We start from the raw sequence: 15493 nt of genomic DNA, 5'->3' as shown, positions 1-15493 counted from the left end.
TATATGGATGCAAATTTTTAATCGCAAATATCTTTAATCTCTCCCTAGAAAATATTGTAAAATTTTGATTTTAATAATGTACTCATCGAGGTGAATAAAACTAAATCTCATATGAATAATTTCCCATAATATTTTATAGTAACGATTGTAAATGAGACTAACATTTTAAACAGAACGAGTATATTAAATAAACGCATAGGCAAAAGACTTATTTTGATCAATAAAAAAACGAGATTTGTCATTTCTTTTTTGAATTAAAAATTTAAATTGTCATAAGCAAAATTAATGAATAAGGTTTGGGATTTTAAATTCAAGCGTCACATAAAATAAATAAAACAACAAAAGATAATTTTAGTATTAAAAAATTATCTTATGATATTAGGAATTTTATCCATATATTTAATGAATGATCTTCATAAATATACACAATTTTAAATTAAGTAAAATGATTACTAGAACCGTGCATCGCACGGGCTTACATCTAGTTATAATTAAACTGATCACATTCACATTCACATTCACCTTCACCCAAAACATTGGCGCACATCCGATTCCCAATTAAGACCATGGCTGTTCTTGGTTGTCCCGGATTAATGATGTGATTTGCACATTCTAGCTCGGTGTTAGCAATGTAATAATGCCATTTTTTCATGATGTGATCTCAAATCAAAAATATTAAAAAGGTTATGTAGTGTGACATAAAGTGTAACAGAATCACTGAATCACTAACCAAAAGGGTTAAACTAATTACGAAGTTGTGGGTCAAGGAAGCATATATATTGGGATATCTGTTGCCCAGATTTTGTTTTACTAACAAAATCATTTCATCTAGTCGTAGATTATTAATGGACCCACTAAAGTTTGGCATATCATTTCACACGTCTTCTTCTATAAGCTCGCAATTTTCTTTGTACAATGGATCTATTTTATTGAATGAAATGAGTTGAATTGAAATGAAATGAAGTGAACTTATTAGAACTGAACTGAACTAAACTGAATATTTTATGAGAGAAGGAAATTAGAAGCTGAACTGAACTGAATTAAAAATAATCTGATGAGAATAGGGCCTTATTATAAAAAAAATAAGTTCAAATCAGATTAGGAAAAAAAGTTTAAATTTCAAAAAATAAGTTCAGATCAGATCATTATTTTATGTACAGTTTTTTATTGCTAAATATCTTTAATTTCGTAGTGAAAAAAATTATGAAAATTACATATTAATAAAACACATTATTTGTGAACTAAACAAGCCCTAAGTTCGAGTAAAATCGGTTGCTCCTTAGCTTGAGAGTAGAGGGGGGAGATAAAAAATCCCCCTACTCCCAAATATTTTGTAGTTAGTGGGGCTCAAACTTGTGACTTCTCCACTAACTCCACCAATCTTTGCTGAGTTAAGTATAATACAGGGGACTCAATTCTTGCAAAATGTGGAAAAAGGGGACTCTATTTATTTTATAGAGGAAAAGAGGACTAGGGTTAAATTTCTGGTGTTAGGGGGTATTTTCAGGTGACTTAACTCACCTTTAACCCAAGAAGAATTAAGTCCCCTCATTATTGCCTTGATTATATTACCAGACAAATTCAATCCCTTCATTAATAATTTCTGCTGATTGTTTTGAAAATATGGCTGTTTGAAATTAAGAAAGTACAACAACAATACAAAAGCTTTGTTCTTGAAATTTTTTTAATGTTTGTTATCCAAAAAAAAAAAAAAAATTCTTTCAATAATTTTTTAATGTTCTTCATCTCTCTGGTTTGTAGCTTATTTGTCTTGCATTTGTAGTAGAAGCACACATCGTAATTTTAGTGAAGGCTTGTAGGGCCCTAATTTTTTTTTTAAAAAAAAATAAATTAAAAAAAAAAAAAAATTATCGATAAGCCTAGTGTATATTGCAACAGAAGGTCATTAAGGAGAGTTTCTAAGAAAGTCAAGCATCCTTTTATGAGATTTCTAATATGCCCAAACTATAAACAAGTGGATGGGTGTGATTATATTAGGTGGTAGGTTGGTTGACAGTCCACGTGAGTCAGAGTTAGTTTATGAGATGGTCATGATTTTAATTAAAGAGAAATGTGGAGTTAGAAGGTCGAGAATGTAATGAAGATGATGAAGAAAATAAACATTCAAAGTATTGTAATTTTATGCTTTATTTTTGTTCCAAAAAGAGGAAGGAACTCTTTTTTTTTGTTGGTCTTAAATTAAAATATTTACCAGAAAAAAAAAAAAACAAAACAAAAAAAACATACTCCTTTTTTTTAGTTGACCAAGGGGACTCAATTCTTTAACCAAGGGGACTCAATTCTTTCCCTTATTTAATTAGAACCCACCGAAGACCCAAACCCATTCTAGCCCAGTCCCTTTTCTCTCTATAAAATAAATAGAGTCCCCTTTCCCCACATTTTGCAAGAATTGAGTCCCTTGTTTTATACTTAACTCAATCTTTGCTTGGTATTTAACTTAGTTATGTGCTTGAACTTTATACCAGTCAGTCCTTTAGCAATAAAAATGACTCTGGTTGAATGAGATACAATCATACAAGGCTACAAGCAGTAAGCATGCAACCATTTGTTCGGTGAATATTCTTTGTGCTTTTGTTCAAGTGAATTTGGTACTGGTACGTAGGATCTAACCTAGGATAAAATCTTTTTCATTTTCTCTTGGATTATAGATAGACATGCTCTTTAATAATTATGGTGTAAGCAATTACTAAATTTATTTATTTTCTAACTATGGCCTTAATAGGTAGGCAAATAATGTAAATATATGAACTTTGCTTTTAAATAATCTAGCTATGTGTACTAATTTTAACTTTGGTACCTATCAATAACACTTTGCCATTTGGTAGTTTAAAAAAACTCTTTTTTTTTCTTTTTTTTTTTCTTTTTTTTTGACAGCATAATAATTCTTTCTTCTACTACGGAGTAGTAGAAATATACAAAATGAAGTTTACGGGCTACATGGCTGACACTCTATCATCAAAATGGTATTATGCTAAGATTTGAACATTTAGCCTCAGATAAACCATATCTTTACACTAAGTTATGTCATATTTCCTATTCTAATTTGCAAATAAAATATAAAAATGTAGTGAATGAAAATGTGAGAAATTAAATTAAATTAAATTAAGAGAAGTGTGAATTATAAATCAAACATAGTAAAACAAATTCCATGTAATTTCATATAATGACCTAGGGCATAGCTTGGTCAATTTCTAGTTTTTATTCAAAATTTCAACATACAAAAGGTTTTGAGAGCACTTATAACTATTGATTTATGACAAGTTAGGTCAAGTGTCAAGTCTCTTTTAGGAGAAAAATAATGTTGAATAAAATAATCATGGGAAGGAGAACCACCAATCAATTCATTTACAAACTAAGCAAAATGAAAATGGAATATCAACAATGAGAATCAATTTAGGGGAATGGTTCATCTAATGGTGCTCTATCTACTTATTTTAGTTAACTATATCGGCTTAACTTTCTACCCAAGACCTACTATCATGCTATTGACATTCAACCAAGCATATGATATGGATAAACAAGATGAACTTAAAAAGGCAAAGAAAGTCTCTACATTATGTAGTTCTTATTTTCATGGTCCTTCATTCCTAATCGAGGCAACCAATTTCATCCTCCCGATCTTCCACTAAGGGTACATTGATAATGCTTGTATAATGATTAATTATACAAATATTAATAACTTAAAAATTATACACGAAATCAATTAACCAAAATCATCTAAATCCAAAACCTCATACTTAAAGGTTCGTAACTCAAACCTTTCTCATCAATTTCAAAATTCTTGACGACATTACTTGTAAATTGGTGTCTGTAAAGGGAATTAGGATTTGGCATGGGAGATTAGAAAAAAAAAAAAAAAAATCTAAGCACTCGATGATCTAACCTATCAGTACATCTAATTTTTACCGTCACTTCATCTTCTGTTACTTTTTAACCATTATTTATAAAAATTATTCCCGTCACTTCAATTACCCAAAACATTAGGTACTTAATGATAAACAATTAAACACCCTTATAATATCTAATCGAATATCTGACCAAATGACCTATAATTTTCCCTAACAACCCAAAAAAGACAACACATTTTTTGTAACCAACCATATAATTAATTAATAAAGTTGCTAATTTTCTCACTAATCATCTTTCTTTCTATTTATAGAAACCACGCGTCAAAGAGAAGCGAGTGAGTGAGCCCTCTTCTCAAATACAAAGAATGTCTCACTCTTCTCTCTCTCAAAAACGTATATAAATTCTTCGACAGTAAAAACTCTGAATAATACACTCTTTCTCTCTCTACTTTCTCTCTCTTCACATTCTCAACCAAATTAATGCATCTTCTTCTTCTCTCTCCTCTTCCTCGTCTCATATTTCTGGAAATCGGAGCCCTAGATCCATTGTTTTTTATGCTTTAATTCAATCCTAATTATTTACCCAATTTACTCTTTTCCTAGGGTTTGATGATTTCGTTTATTTTAGCTTAATTTATTTACTCTGACATTTACTGCAAGTTAGGGTTTGTTTTGTACGAATTTGACTCAGATCTTGTAGCTGAATTTTCTGGGATTTTCAATTTCAATTTCAATTTCCCCTTTTTGGGATGATGGGTATTGAATTTTTACTGGGAATTGTGCGAAATTGCTGGGTTTTGCCCCTTTTGTAGTGTAATGGAGTGATGCGATTTTCCAGTGGAGGAGTGGTAGTGTGAAATTGGGGGTAAAATGGGTTGCATTTGTTGCAAACCATCTGCAATTGAAGATGATAGTAAGGAGAGTCCGAGGGAGCGGGTTTCGAGTAAGGCGGTATCGTCGGAGGCGAGGGTTTCATCAAGAGTAGCTTCATTGAGGAGGGAAGATCGGAATAATCATCATAGTAGTCATAGTATTAGCAGTAATGGTAATGGAGGTGATGAGAAGGTGATGTTGATTGATAAGCAGGTGAATAATGGGAGTATTCGTTTACACGGCGAGAGTTTCGAGCGAAAGAGGGAGAAACCGGAGCTTGTTATTCCTCATCATCATCCTCCGGTGATTGGGACGATTCCGAAATCGGTGTCTGTTGAAGGAGAGCAGGTTGCTGCTGGGTGGCCGACTTGGCTTGCCGCCGTTGCTGGGGAGGCTATTAAAGGATGGGTGCCACGGCGGGCGGAGTCCTTTGAGAAGTTGGATAAGGTATGGTTCAATGTATCCGTTGTAGTTATTGATTTGGATTGTGATGTAATTCAATTTTGGTATTTTTGTTGATTTTGGTGCATTTAATTCAATTGTGTTACTGATATAATTAGGATTTAGAATACCAAAAAAAGACAGTTTAATTGGTTGCTGATATTGTTGCTTATTGGTTATGTGTGTTAAATTTGGACTAGAGTTGAATGTAGGTTGATATCTAGGTGAACTAATTGGTCAATTGGATTATTTTTAATTTATCTTAGAATTTATGAAGATTTGAGTAAAGCTTTACTTGGTCAATCGTAATATTTTAGCATGTCTAAGATTTTTTGGAAAACATGGTTTTATACTAAATTATTGGAAACGTCCTATTTTACAGGTTGCTTTCAAGTTTCTTATTGATCTTTTGTTTGTTTATGTATTTATTATTATATGCTTCTGCATTGTGGAGAATTGGTCAGAAAGATTAAAAAGTATTATTGAAATAACATCTGAATTCTACGAAGCATGTACTACTACGAACACGTCATTAGAAATACTTGACGTGTTGAATTTTGACTATCAGTGAGCACTTCAGCACTTCTTCAGTGACCCTGTAGGAGTATATTGTGGGTTGTGAGTATGCTTTTGAAGTTGTTAGATCTCTACTCTCCCAGTCTAAATGATGAAATCACGTGCTTGAGTATACAACTGTCTTACTGGATAAAGGCTAGATAATTTATCTTCGCGAATGGTGTTGATGGATGGTCTTATGACTTGCTTCCTAATGACCACTTGGATACGTATTTTATTGGTTCCTGTTTGGTTTACAGGGTTTTATATTTATTTCTGTTGCTTACACAGTTACACTAAGTGCTTGTTTTGTTTGTGTAGGAATTTAATTCCTATACGAAGTTCTATATTGTGGGAATTAATTTCCCTTTTGTAATTTATGGGAAATGCCAAGACTAAGTTTGGTTGACATTAGGGAAGTATAATTTCCATGAATTGGCATAGGAATTTTAACTAACCAAGGGGAGGCTAGTTAAATTATTTCCCATGATTTGTCGAAATTGAAAATTCCCAAGAATCTTAACTCCCCCCGGGCCCCCATTTTCGTTACTTTTGGTCAACCAAATACCATGTCAAAACTCTAATTCATGTAAAGATAAAATTCCTACATTTTTTCCTGCATACCAAACAATACAAAGATTTAGGAGGAGGAATTAGTGACTCATATTTTCCCTGTCATATTGTGGGCTGGTTTTGATGAAAAAGTGCAGCTCGAACAGGGGAATGCAATCTATTAGATTGTTGACCCGGCCTCTGAGTTCGTAATAGGCTGGCGGGTTTCTCTTTTCTCAAAACCCAACCTCAGAAAAACAGTGGGCTCCCCTTCAGTCTCTGCATTCACTTTTTGGCAGGGTCTAATTTTCATTGATAAATGCTCAACAGTTCCAAGCATGATTGATCATTTTGTATCTTTTTTTAATTGATAACCTGATATGATTAGTATGGCCTGGTTTATTTAGGCATATTTCCTTACTCTTTGTCAATTTGTGTCATTTCTTCTCAGATTGGGCAGGGCACCTACAGTAATGTCTATAGAGCTCGAGATCTTGAAAAAAGGAAAATTGTTGCTTTGAAGAAAGTAAGATTCGACAACTTGGAGCCCGAAAGTGTTCGTTTCATGGCAAGAGAGATCCATATTCTTCGTAGATTAGACCATCCTAATATAATAAAACTGGAGGGTCTTGTTACTTCAAGGATGTCTTGCAGCTTATACCTTGTGTTTGAGTATATGGAGCATGACCTTGCAGGGCTTGCTTCTCATCCAGCTGTAAAGTTCACTGAACCACAGGTATATAGTCTTTAGTTTCTTTATCTTTGCATTCTAATTCCTCAGTTTGTCCTTGTAGCATTTTCCATGTAAGAAAGCCTAATTAATATACAATTGTTTCTAATCATTTGAGATTTTTTATTGTTTCCTCCTGCATGATGTTTCAATCTTCTAACCTTCATATATATGCACAGGTTAAGTGCTATATGAAACAGCTGTTATGTGGACTTGAACACTGTCATAGCAGGGGAGTTTTACATCGGGATATTAAGGGATCTAATCTTTTAATTGATAACAATGGGATACTGAAGATTGCAGACTTTGGTCTGGCAAGCTTTTATGACCCCCGTCAAACTCAACCTCTGACAAGCAGAGTTGTAACACTTTGGTATCGTCCTCCCGAGCTTTTACTTGGTGCAACTTATTATGGTACATCTGTGGACTTGTGGAGTGCTGGTTGCATACTTGCTGAACTCTATGCTGGCAAGCCAGTAATGCCTGGACGAACAGAGGTATTTGGTTTATTTCTTTCTCAAGGATATAAGATTGAATAAATGTGCACTTTAGATGCAGTTGGCACTGTTAGGTCTGTACTTTCTGGCTTCTGTGTGTAGTTATTTTTGTGGAAGATTGGGGAAGTTAACAGTTATATATAAAGTTAGATGAGGGATTGTCATCTTCTTGCAGGCGTCTTATGCTTGAAGATAAGCTAAATTTGAAATTTGGAGGGAGTAGTATCCAATAAATAAAATCATTTTTTTAGAAGTACATAAGTACGTTTTGGAGATTTTGTTGTAGCATTTAATTTGCATGCTGACTATTTTGACAGTGGAATATCCGATCAGGACCAACCTTGGTTCTTGTGAAAAATGGTTTGATGCCCTATCTTTGGCTATGTTTTATAGGTGGAACAATTACACAAAATTTTTAAGCTTTGTGGCTCACCTTCTGAAGATTATTGGAAAAAATCGAAGTTACCCCATGCAACGATCTTCAAACCCCAACAACCATACATTCGTCGTGTTGCGGATACATTTAAAGACTTTCCTGCTCCAGCTCTAAGCCTTTTGGAAATTCTACTTTCAGTTGATCCTGCTGACCGTGGATCTGCATCTTCTGCCTTAAAGAGTGAGGTAGAGTTTTGTTAACTACTAGTATTTGTAGAAATCAGGGACTGTTCCACATTGAATCAAGTAGTATTCATTTGACATTTTTTTCTATTCTGATGGGAAGTTATGGAGTGTTACACGGAATAATCACTTTTGCTTCATGTGGCTGACTCCACTTATGGGATTAAGGCTTTGATTGATTGATTGATGGGAAGTTAGAGCTTTTGATTTTCAAGCTCATGTCAACTTTAAATTCTCTGACACCTTTACTTAACTTCCTTAGAATATTTGGCATCTTGGCTATATTCTTGGTTTCCAAACCATTTTTGAGATTTTCATGTATCAGATATTCATACATAATAATTTTAACTTCATCATTAAGCTGTAGCTTGTGATAAGGTTGCCAAACGGCTAAACCTTCACTAAGCGACTTAAAGACTCACCTTGTTGGGGTATCAACTAATTTCCTTTGAATTTCATCTTCATTTGCTAGAAAGTATTGCATTATTTGATATTCTGATAGATGTGTTCTAGCATAAGATTCAGTTATTGAAGATAGCTTTTATCTCTCTTGGATCTCCCCTTCATTCCTAACTCTCTTTTTCCCTTCGTATCCTGATTTATGTGTTACTTTTTTTTTTTTTTTTTTTTTTTTTTTTTTTTGAGGGAAATATGTTACTTATTTAGTTTAAAGGTATGAATTAACTGACGTTTTTGGAGAGTATTATATTTTTGTGTTGATCCCCATCCTTAATTTTTGTAACGTGAACATTTTTAGTTTTTTTTTTTCCAAGCTGCGTCCTGTGCTTAATAGTCTATTTGTTTATTCTTCAGTTCTTCTTTACGAAACCTCTTCCCTGTGATCCATCAAGCTTGCCGAAATATCCTCCAAGCAAAGAGTTTGATGCAAAAATGAGAGATGAGGAGGCTAGAAGGTGATTTTTTTTTTTTTTTTTTTTTTTTTTTTTTTTTTTTTTTTTTTTTTTTTTTTAATGTTTGCATTTCTAATTAGCTTTGGCTCTGGTTCCTACACTGAAAATTAGTGTTCTAATGAGAATGCAATGAACAGGGCAATGACTTTAAGACAGATAGACATCCTGGATTTGACATCTACTTGCAATCTAGAAATTATAGTCCCTTTTTGATCAACATGAATGACAGAAGTTGGACAAGTATTCTAAATTTTGAATGTAGTGAGACATATTTTTCTTTATGGCAGCATTGGTGTCCTAATACTATTTTTGAGGAACAATTGGTTTACCTATAATTCTGTTTCCACAATCTTCAAGGACAACACTAGAGTGTAGTTTAAGGTTTATCTATAGTATGCATAAAGAGGACATGCCAGCACACTCTATATACCATCCCCACATCATCTTGTAATCTGAACTGTATGGTTTCATTTCTGTTTCCACAATCTTCAAGCAACTACTGGAGTGTAGTTTTAGGCTGATCTATAACGTACTGAAAGTAGACATATCAACTTCCTGGTTGTCTACCACTCCTCTCCCGTAGTCCCGTCCGGCCCTTTTTGAGAAATGAGAACTTACGAATTTGTGCATGCATGCAGACAAGGAGCTGCTGGAAGCAGGGCTCATAGGGGTGACCCTGAAAAGAGGGGAACAAGAGAGTCCCGAGCCATTCCCGCACCGGATGCCAATGCTGAATTAGCTGTGTCCATGCAGGTACCTTTCTATTCTTTTTTTTTTAATGATTTTTTTGGGTGTTTTTTGCTGCTTCCTGCAGCAGTAGCAGTCCACATATTGAGATTGGCTAAGGGATTCTTAGTAGGTGTATTTCTCTTTGAATAGTTGCTACTTTGGTTAAGCTCTCCATAACTTATTCTGGCTTATATCTTGAGCTCATTATTAGTTTATGACTTATTCACGCACTTTGCATGAGCCATAGCCGTGGTTTATCTGTCTAAAATTTGATAAATACTTCCTCTATTCCACAAATATTGCAACAATTACCATTTGAGGAAGTTTCACAAATATGCAACTATTCCTTATTTGCACATGTTTTCTCTCTTTTTCTCTCATCACATGGGTCCCTATTTTTATTCCCCTCTATCTCTCTCGTCTTTGTAAATTCTGTGCCCCATCCTGCAATATTTGGGGACAGAGGAAGTATTTATTTTAACATTTTCATTTATTTTGGCCTTTCTAGACTGGTTAGGAGTAAGACTATCAATTCTGGATTCTATAGGCTGTACCTCACTTGGGTTATATGGGGTTGATGATGTTGTCATGTTGTCATGGGGATGGCTAGGAAATGTAACAGTATAGTTTTATATAGGTAGGGATTTTAATATGCATGCAGTCTTCTGGAATCCACCACAAGATGACATGGCTTGAGAGCCTATTCTAACCTGACCTCAACTAGAATTTTAGATTTTCATTACAATCTCAATATTCAACCTGAATTATTATTTGAGTCGGAATTTTGAATGAATGGAGGAAAATTAAGTAAAAGAATGTTTTTGTTAGAAATCCCTGTTTTGCAAGTTTGTCCATTCAGGATGAGTTGTGAGTTACAACTTGTGCAACAGATTTTGACATCATCTCATGGTCTTATTTGTAATTATTTCAGTGGTGGATTACTGTTATAACATATAAGTTACCATTTGATTTAATGATTTCAATGGAAGGTAGATAGTTGGAGTAGAATAGGATGGTTAATTTCTGTGCAAAATGGTAATAGCTAACAATTGCCCAAATCTCAAGAAGTCCTGCTTGCAATCATTGGTTGTAATTTGTGGCCTTGAAGTTAGCATTAATTGGGTTAGGGAGGCCACATCATGCTGTTGGGTTATATATTCTTGGCCTGAATATCTCGATTTGGACTGGCCATGGATCAGAGTCACGTTAAGGGTGATTAAACTCTGCAAAATGTCAAGCCTATAAATGGCTCTGATCTTAAGAAGTCCTGCTTCCAATTATTGATCGTAATGCTTGGCCTTGAACTTAGCATTGATTAGGTTAGGGCAGGCCACATCATGTTGTTGGGTCAGATATATTGTTGGCCTGGGGTAGTGGAGTATTAGAGATTTGGACTGGCCATGGGTTGGGCTTTTACTTAATTACGTATTTATGTTTTGAGTGAGCTGAGGTGTGTAATATTTAAACTTTTTAAGGCAATATGGGTCTTTTTGTGCCTTGGGTGTGCTTCAGTAAGCCTCATTGAAGTGAGACATACTATACATTATAATTCAAAATAATTGACTGATGTGCCCCTTCTGTTCCTCTTTTGTGCCTCAAGTGTACTTTAAATGTGTTTAGCCTAGATCTGAAAAGAGCTCACCCCTATTGCATACACTTGGTAGTGAAATTACAAGAAGGAAGGGAATGGGCAATTTTGGGGTAATAGAGTGCTCTACTATTGTCTGACCTTCAATAAGAGGGTGAAATATCCCCCTTATTATTCCCTCCTTGTGCAATCAATACCTCATCTATTCTACCTCCACCTGTATCCACTTTCATTTGTTGTGTTTTAAATTTTATTATCATCTTTGATACTTTATGCTCCAATCCAAGTAAAGCCGTAAGGATAGGTTCGTGCTATTGGATGCAAACTCAATACCTAAGAGTGATATTTTTCACAATATGGTTTGGTTGTGTTTATAATTGTTGAAGGGTAGATGGTTATGCCTAACATGGAAGGATATTTAGCTTAGTGACCATCTGCTATCATTGTGAGTTTCAGTTATATTTCTTGAAAACAAGAATCAAAGTTGAACTATAAATCAAAAACTGGAAAGTGGAAATCCGAAGTGATACTGAATAGGTCAGGAAGTACTTGTCCTATATTTTGATGTGCCAGAATAGCTGACATGCATTAGATATTTTTCTGAGTAATGTCGTGTCATGTCTCTTTGCTGACAGTTGTAAAATGTATTCTGTTTCCCTTCACCATGTTCCTCCTTTGCTGATTAAGTATTTTTGTGCCAAAAAATTCTTAAATCACCATTTACTAGATTATATATTCCTTCTACTTTCTCTACCTTCCATTTCTTGGACTTTGTTTCTGTACTCATGTATATGCTGTTTTCAGAAGAGGCAGGCTCAATCCAATTCAAAGAGTCGAAGTGAGAAGTTTAATCCTCACCAGGAGGAGGTTGCTTCTGGCTTTCCAATCGAACCCCCTAGAGTATCTCAAGCAGCAGAAGATTCTGGTATAAGCAGGCATGGGCTCCATCATAAGAGAGCATCACATTCAGGACCACTTGTTAACCCTGCAGCATGGGTGAAGGCTGGGAAGAACTTGGATGATGCTTCCAATGTGTCTAATGGGGCTGATACATCAATGTTGTCTGGTCCAATGACAGCGAGGAGAAGCTTCTTATCTGAGGACAAGAGAGAAAAGTCTAGTTCTCTGCGATCTGGTGCTCCAAAACTAGTAGCAAGGTTCCCTGGATCGTTTAAAGAATCGTCAGAGTCTATGAAGAGGCGAGATCAAGCAGATCAAGGGCAGGGTCTTGCAAGTTCTCATCAAAACGAAGATGGAAGAAGTAGCAATAATGATCCTGTGCTTGTAAGTTCTTTCTTTCATCTGTTCTTTTAGCCATACTTATCTTAATATATCATCCGTTCCAAATTAAATGATACATTTATTATCACATTTGCCAATACATAATTTCAGTCATAAATATCTCTATTTATCAACAAGTAAAAATTATAAACATTGTGTTTTGAAAATACACATTGAGAGAAATCTAAGAAGTTTCTATGTGACTGTTTTTTCTTATCTATAAATTACAAAAACTAGTTGAAGTAGAGTTTGTGAATAGTGTTGAAAGTCGTAATTTGAAATGGAGGGAATTATTAAACCACTTGATCTGCTTTTGCAACATCCTAAAACCATGTACCCTTAGTTCAAGTAAAACTTGAGTAGGCATCCTCAATTTTTATCCCCTTTTTTTTTTTTTTTTTTTTTTTGTCTTTTTTTTTTTATCTATGTTTTTCAACTAGTAGTTGCAAAATCAATTACTAGGATCAGCTTCTTTTCTTTTTCAATCTTGTGCCCCTAAACTTTTGCGTTGTTTACACTATTATTTAGCTTGGCTACGGGTCAAAGGGCAGCAAAATTCACTACTCAGGACCTCTAATAGTCCCTTCAAGCAACATGGATCAGATGTTGAAAGATCATGATCGCCATATTCAAGAAGCTGTAAGGAGAGCACGAATTGATAAGGCTAAACTCAGAAAGATGCAAGCTGAAGGAAAGCAGGTATCGTCCACTTCATTGTTTGTTGCTGGCCGTTGAAGCAGAGTAGGTAAAATCAATGTAAAGATTTAGAGCACAAATTTGGCTAGAAAGAGATTGCCGCAGAAAGCCGAAATCTGTGATTTTTGGCTTCTGGAGTAACGAGTCACGTTTCTTTTTAGGAGAAATCCATTTTTTTTTCCTTGTACAGTTTTAACTTACTCAGTTAAGTTGGCTAATATAGCCGTTTTGCTGCCAAGCTTGTGGCTCCTCCAATTAATTTACAGCTCACATGTAATCAGCTATTTATCTGCAAATACTGTATCAATACATGACATTCTTGTAGTGTTAATTGTCTTCAGAAATATTAGCATACTTAGCAGTCAATTAAGGTAATTTATAGAATCATCTTAGTGGCGGGTATAGATGCATTTGTATGCTTCTCTATTGCCTTAGCAGCTGCAGAATGACTAATTTAGGTTGTAATACTGCCTCAGCAGCTTATTAGGGTTCGCTTCGAGTAACTCAAAAGATCATGCCAACTATGCAGGAGAGTCTTACTAGTTTAGATCCTGTGTGTCATGCACGGTTATTGTTAAAATTATTTTTTATTAGTTTGACAACATTTAACAAAACATCTTATATCACTTAACTTTAGTGTTATGAAATTATTACGGAGAACTTTTATTTATTTATAGTTGTGCCAAAAGATATGTAGTATAAATCTTATGTTTTAAGTAATTACTATATTAAAAAAACAAATTAAGGATACACCAAGTGATAATAGGGATCTGATACACATACAATTGTTGTATGTGGTCCCAACATACAACACCTATAAAAATTCGCCACATCAGCAGTACTCAAAAAAATAAGAGGGAAAAATTGGGGGCATAATTCACCCACCATGCGCCCTATCTGAACATGAGCGGGAATCTTGTTGGATGAAATTGTTGGCGCCATAAACATTAACTACAATAGTATTTTATTTTATTTTTCTTTTTTGAAAATTTAACCCATAAATAAAGGTTGATATTTCAACATTTTTCTTCCCTTCCCAACATTTTAACAGTTAAAAAAAATGGCTGGTGAAGATGAACAAACCACCGGAGAAGATGACAAAATCCACTAATGTCGGCGAATTTTTCGATTATCAAAATACATGAATTCACAATCTTGTTCAATCCAAGTTAAAGAAAATCAATTTTGTTCAACAATCAATCATGTTCGATTCAGTTTTAATTTTTATTTTATTTTTCTTTCATCCACCATGTATGGGGTTTTCCCGTTTAGGATCAAATTCATGTACATAATATAGATTTAGTCAAAAAATTTCAAATCAGCAGTCTTGTTTGGGCTTATGTACACTTTTGAGGCTGGTCTCCGTACTCTAATTGAATGCTCTGCTACTCAAGTGGTCGTCATTAACATTCTAGCCTTAGCTAGGACTTTTAATTATTGTTGCTTTTATTTTGCTCATAAAACTTGTAATAAAGTGGCCCATTCTATGGCTTAAGTAGCTTTATCTTTTGGGGAGGATTTGATCTGGATGGAGGGTGGTCTTCAGGAGGTTGTATGTCTGCTTTGTCAGACAAAGCTCTCATTTAATAAATTTGGTTGGGTTTTGTAAAGAAAAATAAAAAGTTATTTCTGTATATATAAATAATCATATGCCGTTTTTTTCATTTCTTTAGCTTTTGAGAAATTCTAAACTCTCATAAAACTTGATTAATAAATCATATGTCAACAATTATATCTAAAATATCTAATAATCTGATATACATGTCGTGATATGCAGTTCTTGCGATGTCCTTGTTTCATCCAATGTTTGTTATTTTTTTAATAACAGTATTATTTTCTTAAGTAACAAATGGCTAGTAAAATCAATAGAGAAATACCCTTAATTAGGGCATGTACACATTTACTAAGCTGAGTTGAACTGATTGGAGCTGAACTGAACTGAATAGAGATGAAATGAATATTTTATGAGAGAAGGAAATTAGGAGATGAACTGATTGAAGATGAACTGAACTAAACAGAACTGAACTGAAATTAAGATGAAGTGAACAAGCCCTTAATCTGTTTAATTATACTTTGTATTTAGTAGAGTGTATACGTGTTAATGCACAAGATCTATATGCATATGATTATATGGAGACATGTAGTACGTATAT

The 15493-nt window shown here is 34.2% G+C and overlaps 1 protein-coding gene across 1 annotated transcript; it reads left to right on the top strand.

The window, feature by feature from the left end:
- The first annotated feature begins 4263 nt into the window (after positions 1 to 4263).
- Positions 4264 to 13722, top strand: LOC145574854 (putative serine/threonine-protein kinase At1g54610). The gene is made up of 8 exons (XM_081632713.1): positions 4264 to 5189; positions 6742 to 7026; positions 7200 to 7517; positions 7911 to 8138; positions 8949 to 9049; positions 9685 to 9799; positions 12168 to 12647; positions 13173 to 13722. Exons 1-8 carry the CDS (start codon positions 4740 to 4742, stop codon positions 13377 to 13379), a joined length of 2184 nt encoding a protein of 727 aa, XP_081488839.1. The 5' UTR covers positions 4264 to 4739; the 3' UTR covers positions 13380 to 13722.
- Positions 13723 to 15493: the final 1771 nt, after the last annotated feature.

The sequence above is a fragment of the Chenopodium album genome, chromosome 13 (genome assembly GCF_948465745.1).
Source record: "Chenopodium album chromosome 13, dcCheAlbu1.1, whole genome shotgun sequence".
NCBI lineage: Eukaryota > Viridiplantae > Streptophyta > Magnoliopsida > Caryophyllales > Amaranthaceae > Chenopodium > Chenopodium album.
The sequence above is the reverse complement of the archived record's forward strand: the minus strand, read 5'-3'. Positions and strand labels throughout refer to the sequence as shown.